We start from the raw sequence: 17,916 nt of genomic DNA, 5'->3' as shown, positions 1-17,916 counted from the left end.
TCTCAAGTAATTTGCTCGAGGAGAAACTCTATTACCAAAATTCCAAGAAGTTTAATAACATTCTACTCCGATTAAAAATTTATTAACAAAAGTTTCACAAAATTTAAGGAAAATTATTGTTTAATTTAAATTCATTATCTAGCATAAACTTTTGGTTTTAATAAATAAAAATATGGCCTCACACGATGTGCATTTGCTAAAGTTAAGAAAACAAGAAAGGTAATGATGATGCCGTAAAATCACCAGTGAGCTACACGATCCTTGCACGCTTGAAATAGCGACCTGCAAGAAGAAAGAAGTGATCTAACAGAGGGCACCAGTGTGGTGCCGGCCAAATACCCTCCGAAGGTCAAGTTAGAACTATTCTCAATTCTAGAGTGCTAGAGAGGGGTAAATTATGCGTCTCTTGATTTGTGAGGGTATTGGGGCTTTTATAGTAGTATAAGGTTGGCCTCTCTTCCATGATGTAGAAGTCTTTTCCTTATAGGAATCCTCTTGAATAATCCCAAACGTGATGGACAAGACTTTTCCTTGTAGAGAAGGTCTTTCATTAACGCGCGTATCTTCCGGAATTCTTCTTGTGCTAGGATTCCTATTTCCTTTAGGATTCTACCAGGATTCAAGCGTGTGTAGCAAGTATTTCAAGTCAAGGTTTTTGCTATGCCTTGGGCTTACCCACTATCGGCCTATGGCCTAGGATTCGTCAGGCCCAACATAACGAAGGTCTGTTTATCCCTTCAGTTGCCCCCTTCACCCTATGGTCCGTCATGCTTGAGTGGATAGACCAATAGGGTGACGGTTCAATATTCTTGGGGTTGACGGTTTAAGGTTCCTGGGGTTGACGGTTTAAGGTTCTTGGAGTTGACGGTTTTCAAAGAGGATGACGTGAATTGCGATCATTTGTTGACAGGTTGTCAAGCATTTATGAGGTACGACACATGTCACTTTTTGATTGGATTTTTCCCTGGATCAAAGCGTCGCTTTGTCTTCTGTGCATTTCATATATATATATATATATATATCACACTTCTCCTCTTTCATTTCTCCACTTTTCAGCTAAAATATATTGTCAGAGCGCCATCGTCAACCTTGTCAGAAAGCGATCCGTCGAATAGCTGTACCCGTCATCTATACAACCGTCGACCTTCAGTTATTCAGACTTGGTGAGTATTTTCTTTTCATAAGTCCTGCAAATGCATATCTTATTTTTTTAGAACTTTTTACACACCCGTCATCACTTCTAGATTCGTCAGTCTTAGGTTTTGTCGTCACGTGTAGGCAATGTCTAGTGCGTCAAGTAATCAGTCAGTCGTTCGCGACGGGGCGAATTACGAGGAAGTATACTCGTCTGGTCATAAAGACCAAGAGAGTCCAGGCGAAGAGAGAAGTCCGTCCGCCTCTTCCTCGTCCTCAACAAATGAGGATATGGAGATGGCTAAACCAGAAGATACTTCTGATGACGGCGAGGATGAACCATTGAGATCCGTCATTGGTGCTGATGGACTTAGGGAGTTCATCATGCTACCAGAGTGGACAGTGCATAATTTCACATCTGTCATCAAGGAGAAACACTTCAACACATTTAGGGCTAATTTTCAAATTCCAGATAATATTCCAATCCGTCTACCCTATGTATCAGAGAAATGTTATTATAAGGGGGTAGATGGTGTTAGAGTGTACGAACAGATGCTGAAGGCGGGACTTAGGTTTCCACTAAGTACCCTGCACAGAGAGCTTCTAAAGTATTTGGGTCTGTCCGTCACCCAGATATCCCCTAATGCCTGGAGAGTCTTCATAGCAATGGAGATTCTTTATGGTGCTATGACAGATGGCGCTAGGAGGCTGACGGTGCGTGAATTCCTTCATTACTACCGACCAGACGAAATAGACAGGTCAAGGGGGATGTATAATTTTGCTAGTAGGAGTCCGTTGTTGAAGGTCATATTTGAAACACTCGACTCAAATAGAGACTGGAAGAGTCATTACTTCTTCTTAGAGGGTGACAAGTGGATGGGTTATCCAGGGGAGACAGAATATATGCCCGTCGACACGACCTGGGGAGTACTAAATCCGTCCAGTACGCATCCGTCCTAGTTTTTGATTCTTTTTACATTTGTTTAGTTGAAGTTTCTCCATCTCTTCTTAACCGTCCATTTCTTTTGCAGTTAGACGGCATCCACAAGTTAGTATTGAGGAGTTCAGTGTTCTTGAGAAGATTTTTTCAAAGACCAAGCCGGAGGAAAGGACTTAGGCGAAGTTAGTAAATTCGGACACAATCCACTGGTATTGTGACGGTCTTGAACCTACGCCGGAAGCCATCAAATATAACGCAAAAATTCATAGACGTAAGTCCATTAACCTTATTTTGAATTAATGTCTTTTGGCTTTTTTAGTTAATAATTTCATCCGTCCTTGTTTTCAGAGATGGATGACGCCAAGAGGAGGGCAATGATTAAAACACAGGCTGCAAAGAGAAAGGAGTCCGACGATGTGGCTCCTAAGGGGACGGTTTCGTCCATTAAAAGGAAGCAACAATCGTTGAAAGGGGACCGTCCCCTTAAACAACAAAAAGTCCCATTAGAGCCCGTTGTAGGGTTGGTGGTTGAGGGTGCGAAGATGGTCACCTAAGCAAAGCACGGGTCTGGAAAGGGTTTTATGAAGGCTCCGTCTACTAGCCAAGAGAAGCCACCTTCCCTCCTCTGTGACGACTCCAAATATGCCCTGGAGAAGCTTTCATCTATCATCACGTCGGAAGACTACGAGGATTTGGGCAATCACTCGACGGAGGCCATGGGGGAGACGGGTCTCTTTGCTATAGCACAGGTAATCCTTGTCCGTCGACTTACGTCTGTCCGTTCCACCTTTTTTTTTATCTAACCCCTCAAACTTTTTGTTTCAGTCCATGATTATGATGAAGGGGCTTATGGATCGATGCATCAACCGTGAGACGGCTTTGGACCGTGTGCGAGCAAGGGCAGAGCAGACGGAGGATGAGCTGGGTCGACTTAATAAATAGAAGTCCACTATGGAGGAAAAGTTTAAGCTTTCAGAGCAGGTAAGGAAGGAGCTTTAGCAAAAGATGGATGAGGCGAGGAAGGCCTTGGAGGTCAAAGATAAGGAGATCTAAGACCTGAAGGAAAAACTCTGTCAAGCTAAGGAGGTAGCGGTCCGAGAATACCGTGACTTCGATGCCTTATTGGCCGAGCTGGGAGACTCATTCCTGCAAGGTTTTGATGACGCGCTCCATCAATTTAAGAAAGCCTATCCTGCCCTGGACGTGTCCGTGATAAACGTTGACGATTAAGCCCAGACGTCTGTTATGCCCGCCGCCTCAGAGAATACATATGAACTTTTTGCTGAGGAAGCAGCTCAAGGTGACGGAGAGTCAGCTCAAGCAAATAATGTTCAAGATGTCAACCCTAAAGAGTAGATAGTTTTTTCTTTTTTTGTATATTTGAGAACAATTTGTCGTTAATTTTGTGTATTGAACAATTTCCCTTTGAGGGTTTTATCCGTCAATGTTGCTTTATTTCACAACTTTTTGCTTGCTTTTTCAATCTTTATTTTTATTTGAATGAGATGTACACATCTCCGTCCTCTCCAGTTGTCCATTATATGGAGAACCAGCCATTTTTATGGGCTTGTATCATTTTATTGTGGACTTACCGTCCTCCTCAAATACGATGTAGTTTATCCCGTCCTTGTCTGTGGACTTGGAATTTTCACCTTATGGGATGATTCGTGCAGTTGATGGGTTTGTATCCGTCCACTTATGTTAACTTAGAACTTATCGTTATCTGTCCATTTTATGGATTTGTCGTCATCCGTTTGGGTTGCTTTGTCCAACTAGTGGACTTTGTATATTAACCGCCATTTTTACGGGCTTAGGGATTTCACCCGTCCGGGACTACCCATCCAGTTTGTGGATTTTGTGCTAACCGTCCATTTTTATTGACTTAAGGAGTTTTTACCAGTCAGGGATGATTCACCTACTTTAGTATACTTTATTTGTTATCCGTCCATTTTTATGGACTTTGAATATCACCCGTCTAGGATGATCCATTCATATTGTGGACTTTGAGTAACCGTCCATTTTTATGGACTTTTTAGGAACTTTATCCTTTTTTGGTTGATCCGTTAGTGGACTTTAATAATAGCTTCCAACCTATAGATGGTCCATCCACTTTGTGGGCTTGATAATAAATTCACCCTATGGGTGATCCGTCTACTTTGTGGATTTCATAATAATTTCCACCCAATTGGTGATCAGTCCACTTTGTGGACTTCATAATAATTCCCACCGTATGGGTGATCCGTCCACTTTGTGGAGTTGATAATAATTTCCACCCTATGGGTGATCCGTCCATTTTTTGGACATTTTTTTTCTCTTGTTCACTTTTGAACTTTGTGAGAATTCAAGTAGAAAAACACGGTTGTGTTTGAATATTCCTCTTTAAAAAATAAAAATACGTTTGTAGGAAAAAGTACCTGCCCCCTTGGGCTTAAAAAGGCATAGAATATTGTAGCAAAAATTGTCAAAGAAAAACTAGTAATTGTAGCTAAATTTAAATAAACTGGGAAATTAGGGATTGTCGCTGTTCTTCATATTATCTCTACTGGTAGTATTTTCATAGATGCTCCACGTTCCATGGTTGTTGCAGTTTTTGTCTGTCCAGCGTCTCGAGGTGGTAGGTGCCCTTCCTTTGCCATGATGCGATCTTGTAGGGTCCTTCCCAGTTGGGGCCGAGCTTTCCTTGTGAAGGATCTCTAATGGCACCCATTATCTTCCGTAGTACAAGATCTCCGACCTGAAAGTCCGTATGCCTCACTTTGGAGTTGTAGTATTTCGCCATGAGATTCTGATAACGCGCTAACCTCTGTTTTGCTGCTGCTCTGACTTCGTCCACTAGGTCGAGCTGAAGGCGTATGACCTCTTCGTTCTTATCCTTGTCATAGTTCTCCACCCGGTAGCTTGTGAGCCCCACTTCTACGGGAATGACAGCTTCACTTCCATATGCTAGTCGAAATGGCGTTTCTCCAGTGGTTGTTCTTGCTGTAGTCCGGTATGCCCACAAAACGCTTGGTAGTTCTTCCAGTCAGATACCCTTTGCCCCCTCGAGCCGGGTCTTAATTATCTTGAGCAAGGATCGTTTGTGACTTCGACTTGCCCATTAGCCTGTGGGTGTGCGGGCGATGAGTAGTGTTTCTTGATCCTTAGCTCCGAGCAGAAGAGTCTGAACGCGTTGTTGTCAAATTGCTTACCATTGTTAGAGACCAGCACTCTGGGTATCCCGTACCTGCATATGATATTTCTCCAGATAAAACTTCAGATATTCTTCTCTGTGATGGTGGCTAAGGCCTCTGCTTCTACCCACTTAGTGAGATAGTCTATGCCAACTACCAAAAACTTTAGCTGCCTAACCGCTGTTGGGAACGAGCCCATGATATCTAGTCCCCATTGTGCGAACAACCAAGGTGCCATCATAGGGGTCAATTCTTCAGACAGTTGCTTGATGAAATTGCTGAACCTCTGACACTTGTCGCAGGACCTGACATAAGCTTGCGTGTCCTTCAGCATTGTAGGCCAATAGTATCCTGCTCAGATCAACTTATGTACTAATGACCTTCCCCCTGAGTGGTTTCCGCAGACACCTTCGTGGATTTCTCTCATTATGTAACTTGCTTCCTCGTGGCCTAAACACCTCAGGTATGGTTAAGAGAAACCTCTTTTGTATAAGACATCTTTTATCAGTACAAATCGTGATGCTTGGACGTTCAATTTTCTTGCGGCGTCCTTCCCATTTGGTAACACGCCAGTTTTCAGATAGGATATCAATGGCGTAGTCTAGTTGTATTCAGAATCTACTTCCTGCATATTCGTTTCGTTGTTAATAAGTGAGGAGACTTGAAAGAATGATAATACCTGTTCGGGGACAAGTATAAATTCGGCTGAGGTGGCTTTTGCTAGATGGTCGGCACATTCATTTTCTTCCCTTAGGATTTGAATGAATTTGACTTCGAGGTCGCCGATTCAGTACTTCACTTCTTCTAGATACCTCTTCATCTTTTCGTTCTTACACTCGTAGCCGCCATTAATCTGGCTTGTTACTACCTATGAATCGCAATGTATGACTATGTTTTCCGCACCTGCAGCCTTTGCAAGGTCTAGCCCTGCCACCAAGGCTTCATATTCTGCCTCGTTGTTGGTTGTGGGGAAATCTAGTCGGATCATGCATTGGATCTTATCTCTCTCCGGGGTTTGGATCACTACGCCGGCTCCTCCGGCTCGTTTATTCGAAGATCCGTCAGTATAAATATTCCACTGTCTTTTCTTTTCTGCCCCCTGGCCGTCTCCGAGGGTGAATTCGATGATAAAGTCAGCCACTACTTGCCTTTTTACAGCTGTTCGCGGACGGTACTGGATGTTAAACTCGCTAAGCTCTACTACCCACAAAGCCATCCTTCTTGTTGCATCTGGACTACTCATAACTTTTCTCAAGGGCTTGTCCGTCAAAACAATGATGGTATGTGCTTGGAAGTATGGTTTGTGTCTTCGCGCTACGATTATCAACACAAAAGCCAACTTCTCCATCTGAGGGTACCTCTCTTCTGCCCCTCAGAGTGCTCGGCTCGTGAAGTAGACAGGTCTCTGCGATCCGTCTTCCTCTTTTACCATAGCTGCGCTTACGACGGCGTGTGAGATGGCTAAATACAGGTAAAGCTCTTCTCCTGGCTTGGATGGACTAAGCAATGGTGGAACGGAAAGATATGCCTTTAAGTTGTCAAATGTCGTTTGGTATTCGTCTGTCCACTCGAATGTTTTTCTAAGAGTGCGGAAGAAGGGTAGACATCTGTCTGTCACTCTCGAGACGAACCTATTTAGGGCTGCGATTTTTCCATTAAAACTTTGGACCTCCTTAACCGTCCTTGGTGGTTCCAACTCCATTATGGCCCGTATCTTCTCCGGGTTGACCTCTATTCCTTTTTGGGATACCATGAAGCCCAGGAATTTCCCTGCTGTTACTCCGAATGCACACTTGTTTGGATTGAGCTTCATATTGTATGACCTGAGTGTGTCAAAGGTTTCCCTGAGGTCGTTGAGGTGGTCATCTTCGCGCAGACTCTTTACTAACATGTTGTCAATATAAACTTGTACGTTCCTCTCAATCTGGTGTGCAAACATTTTGTTCATTAACCTCTGGTATGTTGCCCCAGCATTTTTAAGTCCGAATGGCATCACCTTGTAGCAGAATAGTCCTTGGCTTGTAACAAATGAGGTCTTTTCTTGATCAGATTCTTCCATTTTGATCTAGTTGTAGCCCGAGAAGGCGTCCATGAAACTTAAGAGCTAGTGTCTTGCAGTTGAATCTACCAAGGTATCTATTCGCGAGAGTGGGTAGTTGTCTTTAGGACAAGCTTTGTTGAGGTCCATGAAGTTTACACACATCCTCCATTTTCCGTTGGCCTTTTTAACCATGACGACATTTGCCAACCAGTCGGAGTAGTATACTTCTCGGATGAAATTTGCCTCTAGTAATTTTCGAACTTCCTCTGCTATGGCCTTGTCCTGCTCCTGGGCGAACACTCGTTTCTTTTGTCAGATTGGAGGGAATGAGGGCAATGCATTTAACTTGTGGACCATGACTGAGGGGTCAATTCCTGGCATGTCTTCGTGACTCCAGGCGAACATGTCTTGGTTATCTCTGAGGAAAGTCGTGAGCGTTTGGCGCACCGGCCAACTAGTTTATGTGCTAATTCTAGCCGTTCGTTCCGGCTGTGTGTCATCAAGGCTCACCTTTTCCAGTTCCTCAACTGGCTCTGCTAGTGTTCGTTGTTCTCCGATACACATTGTTTGTTGTTGATCCTCCATCTCTAACATGACAATATAGCATTCCCGTGCTGCTACTTGATTTCCATGCAGTTCTCCTACCCCGTACTCCATCGGGAATTTAATTATCAAATGGTATGTTGAAGTTACCACCTTCCAGGAATTGAGAGTAGGCCATCTGAGAATGGCATTGTAAGCAGACGAGCAGTCGACTACGAGAAACATTACATCCCTTGTGATCTGCTGAGGATAGTCACCTGCCGTCACAAATAGTGTAATTGTGCCCAAGGGGAACACCTTCGTTCCTCCAAATCCCACGAGAGGGGCGTTCGTTGGTGTTAACTGTTCTCTGTCAATTCTCATTTGCTGGAACACCAGGTAGTATAGTATGTCTGCTGAACTACCGTTGTCGACAAGGACCCGATGCATGTTATAATCTCCTATTTGCAAGCTGACCACAAGTGCGTCGTCATGCGGATGGTGAAGTCTCCGAGCATCATCTTCTGAAAATCCGATGATGGGGTTGTCTATTCGTGGCATTTTAGGTAGAGACCTTGTAAGTTGGACGCTATGGACCATTCTGAGGTAGGTTTTACGGGCTTTTTTGGAATATTCGGCCACGGCAGTGCCCCCTAGATCATCCTTATGTCCCCTATAAGTGGTCTAGGGCGCTCGTTCTCTTGTTATAGGACCTGCTTTTGGGGCGGATCGGTTCTTTCATTATTGACGAACCTCTGTAGCTTCCCTTGTCTAATAAGAACCTCAATCTGCTGTTTCAGATTGTAGCAGTTGGCTGTGTCGTGCCTGTGGTCTTGGTGGAAGTGACAATACTTGTCCCTTGGCCTCTTGTTGGGATCTCCTTTTAGCTTTCCAAGGACCGCCAGGGCTCCTTCATCTTTGATCTACATTAAGACTTGATTTATCGGGGTAGTTAATGGCATGAAGCTCGTGAACTTCCCAGTGGGGGGTCTAGAGCGTCTTTCATCTCGTTGATCTCCAGTTCTGGCCATCTTTCGCCCCCTATCTTGTCGTGTGTCCTCCTGCCTTTCCCTCTTTCTGGGCTTCTCCTCGCGGGCCAGCAATGCATCTTCCGCGTTCATGTATTTGGTGGCTCTGTAGAGCACGTCCGACATGGTTTTTAGGTCGTTATTGTATAAAGAAAACAAAAACTTACCCTTCCTTAACCCGTTAGTGAATGCTGCTACGAGTATCTTATCATCCGCTTCATCAATTGAAAGGGCCTCCTTGTTGAAATGTGTTATGTAGGATCTCAGCGTCTCATCTTTTCGCTGCATGATGCTCATTAAGCACGCAGTAGACCTCTTGTACCTATGTCCTCCAATAAAGTGCGAGGTGAACTGGGCGCTCAACTCCTTGAAAGTGTTGATGGAGTTCGGCGTTAATCTGCTGAACCAAATTCTTGTCGGACCCTTCAACGTCATAGGAAAAGCCCTACACATGATTTCGTCTGGTACTCCTTGAAGGTACATCAGGGTCTTGAAAGTTTCAAGGTGATCGAAGGGGTCCTTGACCCCGTCGTAGCTTTCGATCTAGGGCATGCAGAATTTCTGTGGCAGGGGGAAAGAGTTGACGGAGGTAGTGAACGGTGAATCGGTCCTGTTTACTAGGTCATCAAGATCATTGGACACTCGTCCCTTGAGGGCATTCATCATGACCTCCATCTATTCCTTCATCGCCTGCATCTCTGTTACAATAGGTGGAGGGGCTGTTTCCATGAGAGATGGAAGGCTCATATTTTGCCACTCTGGTCTGCTTGGGGCGTTACTGCCCTCTGGCCTCTCTTGTTCCCTTCGTTCGGCACTGGTACCTTCTTGGTTTTCCTTTTGAACATTGTGTCCTGCGTCCTTTTGGTGTAGTTGTTCCTCTAAATCATGGTTTTGTTTTGTGAGACGTTCCATTGCTGCCATGAGAGTTTGGACCTGCCTCTCCAATGCCGTGGATCGTGGCGGTTCGTCTCCTTGAACATTGTTGGTTGTAGTCATCGAATGAATGAGTACCATGCAACTCCTATGTCCGGGAAGCGGTAATCTGGCTAAACTCGATGTTCCCCACAGACGGCACCAATTGATGATGCCGTAAAATCACCAGTGAACTAAACGATCCTTGCATGGTTGAAATAGCGACCTGCAAGAAGAAAGAAGTGATCTAACAGAGGGCACCGGTGTGGTGCCGGCCAAATACCCTTTGAAGGTCAAGTTAGAACTATTCTCAACTCTAGAGTGCTAGAGAGGGGTAAATCATGCGTCCCTTGATTTGTGAGGGTATTGGGGTTTTTATAGTAGTAAAAAGTTGGCCTCTCTTCCTTGATGTAGAAGTCTTTTCCTTATAGGAATCCTCTTGAATAATCTCAAACGTGATGGACAAGACTTTTCCTTGTAGAGAAGGTCTTTCATTAACGCATGTATCTTCCGGAATTCTTCTTGTGCTAGGATTCCTATTTCCTTTGGGATTCTACCAGGATTTAGGCGTGTGTAGCAAGTATTTCAAGTCAGGGTTTCTGCTATGCCCTGGGCTTACCCACTGTCGGCACATGGGCTAGGATCCGTCAGGCCCAACATAACGAAGGTTCGTCATGCCAATTTTTACCCCTTCAGGTAACTTGAAACCTTCTTCTTCTTTTTTTAAATATTTTTATTTTATTTTATATATAGAAGAAATTGCGGCTCTTAAAAATGATTTTTTTTTTTTTGCTCTAAAAAAAAGAAAAGAAAGATCATATTGGTCTATGTCTTAATACTAAAAAAATATGAAGAGTAATTTTTCAAAGCAGTGTTGAGATATTTTACAAATTATACAACTTATAGAAAAATCATTAATGCAGCTTATAGAAAAAGCAATAAATTAGATCACTACATAATGTAGCTTCTATTAATGTTACATCACTAAATAAATTATGATTAAAGTATATTTACAAAATTGATAAAGTTTATCAACAAAATTGGTTGTAGTCTAAGGTTGCAACCATACTCAATATCTTTTTATTGGAGGTGAATTTCGATAAATCTACAATTGGATTACATCTTCTTCTTTTATCTTACAAGCTTGCAAAATTTCTAAAAAATTAAGGATCAACAGCTATGTCATCAAGAAATTTTTTAAATTGCAAATTTCTGTAGTTTAAAATTATGAATCAAATATAAGCTTATAGATATATCATATAGTAAATAATATCCGATTGACACAAAATTTGACATGTAAAAAACATGCAATTCAACGATTAAATTTTCAAAATATATAATAATGTTTATTTTGTTGAGTAAGGTTATAGTTTTAAGCTAAAACCAATTTTGTAACTAAACTTTGTCCATAAATTTTTATTAGATGATTATTATGACACACAAGCATGCAAACTCACACACATAAGCAAGTGTGCACACACATGCATGCATACATGCATGAACTCACACGTATACTCAAAGGTTTGATCATATAGGAGGGTGTAGTTTATATATGTGTATGTGCGCGAGCGCGTGTAGTGTGTTATATTTTAACTAAACTAGGTTTCATATTCTGTGATATTGATGTTTTAATATATGTTGCTCGAAAGATTTATTATTTTTAGGAATTGTAATATATATATATACCGAAATTTCTGAAACTCTCACGATTTTCCACGTCAGCACAATATTTAAATAAAATTATTTTTGTTTAATCCAAACTTAACAAAGAGTGAAACTCTATCTCTCTAACAAGTCCAATTTAAACTCAAATTCATCATTTTTTTTAACAAAATTATTTTTGTTTAATCCAAACTTAACAAAGAGTGAAACTCTATCTCTCTAACAAGTCCAATTTAAACTCAAACTCATCATTTTTTTTAACAAAATTATTTTTGTTTAATCCAAACTTAACAAGGAGTGAAATTTTATCTCTCTAACAAGTCCAATTTAAACTCAAACTCAAACACTGATATTATTATTATTATTATTATTATCATCATCATCATCATCATCATCTCTCTACTTCACCAACGTAATATTTTATGATAGGGTGCAAACTTATAGCCATGGATTATTCTTTTGAATGTAATCCAATCTTCTTCTTATATTTTTCTATTTTTTAGTCATTTATATTTTGTTTTGTTTCAATAATTTCTAAGTAGTGAATTATTTGATTCTTTAATATTTTTTGGTATTTCAAAAGTTTTAATATCTGAATTTTTGAGTTATTTTTTTGTAGTATCTAAAATTTTCTGATAAATTTTTTGTAAACCATTACATGTTCAAGCAATGACTTTTTCATTAAATTGTAATACAAATTGAAGTCATACAAGTGTAAATCATGTAATTGTGTAATTTCTTAATCAATTTAAGATTTTATAAAATTATTTTAGTCTATCTCATAAATAGGTAGGTTTCCGTGCATAATATGGGTTAGCAATTAGTTAAATTTTGTTAAATTTACGAGCAATGTTGCAAGATTAATTGTAGAAAGTGGGCAATAGGTTTTTGCATTTCTACGAGAATTAAGTTCTATCATCTATGGCATCATCGATTCCCACTAATATACGTCGTTGACAGTTAGCATATCACACGTAACAATGTCAACTACTTTCACTGCCCTCTTGGATCTCCAAGCAACGAGGTGAATAAACATGCATGCGTGAAGATCCACTCTAGATTTCTCCACATCCTGTCTAGCACAAACGTGATTGTTTGAAGTGGATTCTCTATTTTTTAATAGATATCGAGTGTTCACCTTTAGATAATTCTAGGATTGATATCTAAGTTAGAATTTCTCCTAGAACGGTAAACAAGCTCAGTCGAATATTAAAAGTTCAAATTTTCGTTTATTTAATTTTATTTTGAATATGAATGAAAGTCAAACTTATCACTATATATTTAAGTTTAGTTAATTTCCTTGTCAAACAAGCCCATGACATGAGCTTATTAACTTATTCTTTTTGAATTTATGGTAAAATTATGATTTTTTTTTTTTCATTCGCAAATGAGTAATTTTTAGGTACATCCGGAGCATAAGAAATGATGATCCTTTATCTCACATTTATGATAGAGTCCACTCAACAAATTCATGGTGATGTCTATCATGAATGTGAGATGAGGGAACATCATTTATCTATGTTCCGAGAGTACTTAAGAATGTTTCCTCACAAATCAATGTTAATAATTAATAACTAAATTATACTTAGAATTATATTATTTTTTTTTGAAAAATAATTAGAATTATACTATTCGAGCTAATTATATAAAATTTTTGTGTTTTCAACTTTCAAAAACACAAAAATTTTGTTCCCCCTTTCCATCACCCAAACTCAAATTTTTGAGTTTTTTGAGTGATGGAAACAACACTCATAAACCAAGACAAACACTTTTTATTTTTTTTGGGTGGTTCACACGATATTTGGTTTATGGGTGATGGAAACTGAGTTATCATTTCCCAATAGCCTTGGAGTAACTTAAATAGCCTTGGAGTAACTTGCACAATGTGACCAGTCAGTCATAAATTAATGGAGATTATGACAAAGCATAACGATAGCACGTTCAACAACAATAAAAAATGATAAGAAAATAATAACAATAAATAGTTTAGATCCTCTGGAGTACTTATAGCAACTAGAATGATATTTATTATCTGAATTTCCAAATACATTTGTTCAAATGCAAATATAAATTAAGTCAGTGTATCATATTTTGGCAAATTCAACAGTGTTCTTTCCATCGTGACCCTTGCTGACGAAACGCTTGAAGTAATCTGAGTAGACAACATGCTTGTATATTGGTGTCTCCCCACTTGCTAACACTTCAGGTAGAGGTCCAATAGTGGCATCAGATCCTGGGTTCACAAAAAATGGGATTGAAACTCTATTCTTGCTTCTGTTTGCAATTGCCCTGTGCTCAATGCTTTTGTACTTGTCATTGCTCATTATTTGTAGCACATCCCCAATGTTGATGACTAGTGCTCCAGTGACTGGGGGGACATGGATCCAGCTATCCCTCACTAGTTACTCCATGTAAAGTCCACCGGTCTCATCTTGGAGAAGGAGTGTTATGGTTGATATGTCGGAGTGGCGGCCTACTCCGGCAGTGAGATCAGGGCTTGGACAACAGGGATAGTAATTTAGGCTAAGAATTGGTGAAGCCATTAACTTGATTGCTGTTGTTTTGTCGATTTCTTCCACGCCAAGTCTCTTCAGTAACACCTCTAGGAGCCTTTTGGTCACGAGTTCAACCTTTTTTTAGGTATTCTAGCACTTGTTCTCTATATGATTTGAAAACATGATTTCATGATTCTACAACTTTAACCGAAATCATGTTTTGAAAACACAATTTCAGTCCATGTGAAAGTGTATGATGAGCACGTAATAAGGAGTGTGTGACTATCGTTATTTTTTGACTAATCTCCAATGAGTGAGATTTTTCAATGTCAATAGATGCCAATTAACTACAAGACAAAATCTTTTAGGGTGGTCTATGAGTGTTGGCTAGATGACCTGAAGCTAGAACTTCATGAATCATATAAGACTTGAAAACCACTGGACAAACCCTTGAGATTGTCATCCCAAAGATCTTATAGCTTGCCAAAAATCAACTCATTTGAATGAGTCTAAGACATTATATAAAGTCTCATTTTTATTTATTTATTTATTTATTATAATGATCAATCTCGGACTATTGACAACCTTTATCAAAGTTTGGTCAGATTATATTTTAGATTAATCTTCAGTAACTGAAGTTTTACACATATGAAGAAATTTGCTTTCTTCTTGCTAATTAACGTCACAGATTTTAACAACCATGGCTTTAAAAAGGTTTTTAATTCAAGCAGTTAGCGTTATTTTGGGATCAAATATAAAAAGATATAGAAAGAGGGGTGCAAAAAGAGGAAAGAATAGTTAAAAATATTATCAAGTTGCCCATGTTCCCAGATTATACCCTTGATGGAGCTAGTATGTTATGCGCTTGACGCATGAGAGATTTTTCCATCTTGGAGAATTTCAATTACTAACAATATATATTTAATCTTATTCCCACCCTCATGGTAGTCATATCTGATATCTCGAAGGAGTAATATTTTTGTCTCAGAATGTGTTTCATTTGTTTATTTTTAAACTTTCGTTATTTAATAAGAAAAATAACAAGAAACAATATAACAGGTTTTGATTTATATAATATAAAGTGAACTTAAATATTCAAGGCGGGACAAAAAAATTGTATTATCTACAAGTGTATAGACTTTGATGTCATTTAAAATTCTAAATAAAGTGATATTTTGTATATTGATCATGGCTTTAATTTAAAAAGCATTGGACTATCCAATTTAACGAGAAATTGGACTATTTTTTGATTCTTTGACCATTTCGGTTTTTAAATACTGAAAAATGAAAACAATAAAATCTTAGCATCAAATGTAGAGAATCTATAATATTTTTATTTACAAAATCATAGATTCTATATATATTTCCCATCATCTATACTATATATAAGAGGATTGTCCTCTTTTAACTAAATTTTTATGTGGTTTTAAAATACCCTCATTAATGAAAGATAACTTCATTTAGAACTTATCTCTAAAGTTCATCATTTTTATTTATTTGAAATTTTTTTTTTCTAAATTATAATAGATGCAAATTATTAATCTACAAAAAAAAAAAAAAAAAAAAAAAAAAAAAAAAAAAAAAAAGAAGAAGAAGAAGAAAGAAAGAAAGTAGGAGAGCGTCAGAGGCTAATGTCATATGCGTAAAACACTAAATTGTGCCTTGATCTAGTTACTTAAATAAAGAAAAATTTATACATCACTCTCAGTTTACCTTCTCTTCTGTCTCTATGTGAATATTTAAATACTTTGTATTCTAAATAAATAAAAAAGCTAAAGAGCCTTACTTGCATACGGGAGGCCAGAAAGCAGAAGCCTGATCCTCAGAAACCCAAGAGAGTCTAAGGAAATCTTTCCATTCCAGGACCTTCTCTGCTTGAGGACTAAAGCTTGTACACAAGCACACAGCCTCAGAAGGAGAGTTTTCTTTTAGATACTTCTTTCTTTCTTCAGATGGTAGCTGAAAGAAGCTATGAGCTGCGTTCTTCAAGTTTTCTAGAACCTCCAAAGGCACCCCATGATTGACTATCTGGAAGAAACCCCATTTGCTAGCAGCATCACAGATTGAATCTACTACCTTTGGGTCATCCCAGTTTGAGACATCGATGATGGGAATGGAATTCTCCGGTTGGAATTTGGTTGGGTCTAGTCTTTCTTCAAGAGGTTGGATGTAAGGCTCTGGAACAGTTTCTAGGCCTGTATCTACAAGACCCTTTACTCCGTTCCCTTTGTGCACCACAAAATCAATGACATCGGAGGAGGAGGAGGAGATTGGCGGAGACATTGGGTTGTTGATTTGGTGGGAGGAGAGGAAAAGGAGCAAAGGCTATATAAATATTGACAGCAACAGTTGAGAAGTGGGTGTAATAGTGTGCAATACTTCAGCCAGGTGGGTGAAGTATTGACATCTCAGTGGACACTTGTTTTGCATGCGAATGCACTTTATACCCCCAAAAGCCAACCTCCCTCACACACGTGTGTATATATATTTATATATTTATTCTAAAAACACAACTTTTGTACCACAAAAATGGTGGGTGAAGTATTGACATCTCAGTGGACACTTGTATTGCATGCGAATGCTCTTTATACCCCAAAAGCCAACCTCCCTCACACACGTGTGTGTATATATATATTTATATATTTATTCTAAAAACACAACTTTTGTACCACAAAAATTTGTCTGTGACGGGTCCAATTGAGCGGCATTAAAATTGTGGCAAAATTTGTGTTTATTTTTCTTAATAAATAAATGTTAGCCAACATTTTAAAAAGGATTTTGTCACTAGTCACCATTCACTTTTTTTTTTTTCATAAATTATCCATTGACTACAATTTTTGAAAAATTATCTTATGAAACAATTGTTTGTAGCTACTTTATTACAATATGCGGACTTGGAACTCCGCATATTTATGAGTCCTACATGTTATGATGAGTGACTAAAAATAGTTACTCAAAGGTGCTACCTCCCAATCTTCATGGTTGGCTTCAAAAGTGAGATACAAATATAAATCTAGTTTTTTTATTATTTTTTTTTCTAACTTATTTAAGTAAAAGTTTTAATTTTTTTTTTCTTTTCTAAGTATGGCTAGTTAAAATCTCACAATTTAAAATGAGTTTCATGTTTAGATATGAATTGTCTAAAATAAACAATTTCAAACGAACAATTAGTAAAAATAAATTGGCTGTAACTTCTCTCGTGTAAGTAGAAAAGGTAATATAGTTTTGCACACATTAGCTAGGAGAGCTCAATTCTCCTCAAGTATGATGGTCTGGATGAAGTCTGTTCCACCAAACATTGATGATTTTATAAGTGCTGATTTAGCACGTTCCTAAATAAAACTTTCAGATGAATTTCTCAAAAAAAGGGGAAAAAAATGAAGGTTCATATATAATTTAGTAGTAAAATAAGCTCATGAAAATAACTTATTGGAGCTTTTTATTATTATTATTCTCCTTTAACATTCTAAAACAATTTTACTTGTTCCTCCAACCCAAGACAAGTTTCTTGGTATGAAATAGGAAAAAAAATTAGGGCTAATTTCACTTAATCTACATGTGGTTTAAGGAGGTTGTATTTTTCCCACTTGTGATTAGACAGTATCACTTTATCCGCTTGCGATTAATTTTATTGCAAAAACGTAACCCACCTCCCTATTCATCATTGAAAAACCAATTCAAACACATCAAAACATTAAAGAAAAGCTAAAAACCTCTTGAGAAAAACTCTGTCACTATAGAGAAATTCATGTTCAATAGAAGAAAATTCTTCAAAAATTATTTTGATTGAAGTGTTAGGGTTTTAATACTAATACAAGATATTGGGATCTTTATTGGTTAGGAGTAAGAAGATCTCATCACTATTCGTTAGAAGTAAGGTTTCTTTCCTACCTAGGGATTTTTGAATTTCAAAAATTGATGTAAGTAACATTTGAAATTTACGATTTTGTTTGTAATTTGTTTTGATTTTGGTAGGCATTTGAATGGTACCGCCTTTTCCGAATTTTCTTAC

The 17,916-nt window shown here is 38.6% G+C and overlaps 1 protein-coding gene and 1 pseudogene across 1 annotated transcript; both read right to left on the bottom strand.

Moving 5' to 3' along the window:
- Window positions 1-8,730: 8,730 nt before the first annotated feature.
- LOC115949755 lies at window positions 8,731-9,288 on the bottom strand. The gene has a single exon (XM_031067042.1). It carries the CDS (start codon window positions 9,286-9,288, stop codon window positions 8,731-8,733), a length of 558 nt encoding a protein of 185 aa, XP_030922902.1.
- Window positions 9,289-13,413: 4,125 nt separating this feature from the next.
- On the bottom strand, window positions 13,414-16,301 carry LOC115981021 (annotated as a pseudogene).
- Window positions 16,302-17,916: the final 1,615 nt, after the last annotated feature.

The sequence above is a fragment of the Quercus lobata genome, chromosome 1 (assembly GCF_001633185.2).
Source record: "Quercus lobata isolate SW786 chromosome 1, ValleyOak3.0 Primary Assembly, whole genome shotgun sequence".
In the NCBI taxonomy this organism is placed as follows: Eukaryota; Viridiplantae; Streptophyta; class Magnoliopsida; order Fagales; family Fagaceae; genus Quercus; species Quercus lobata.
This window is presented reverse-complemented; position numbering and strand designations above follow the sequence as displayed.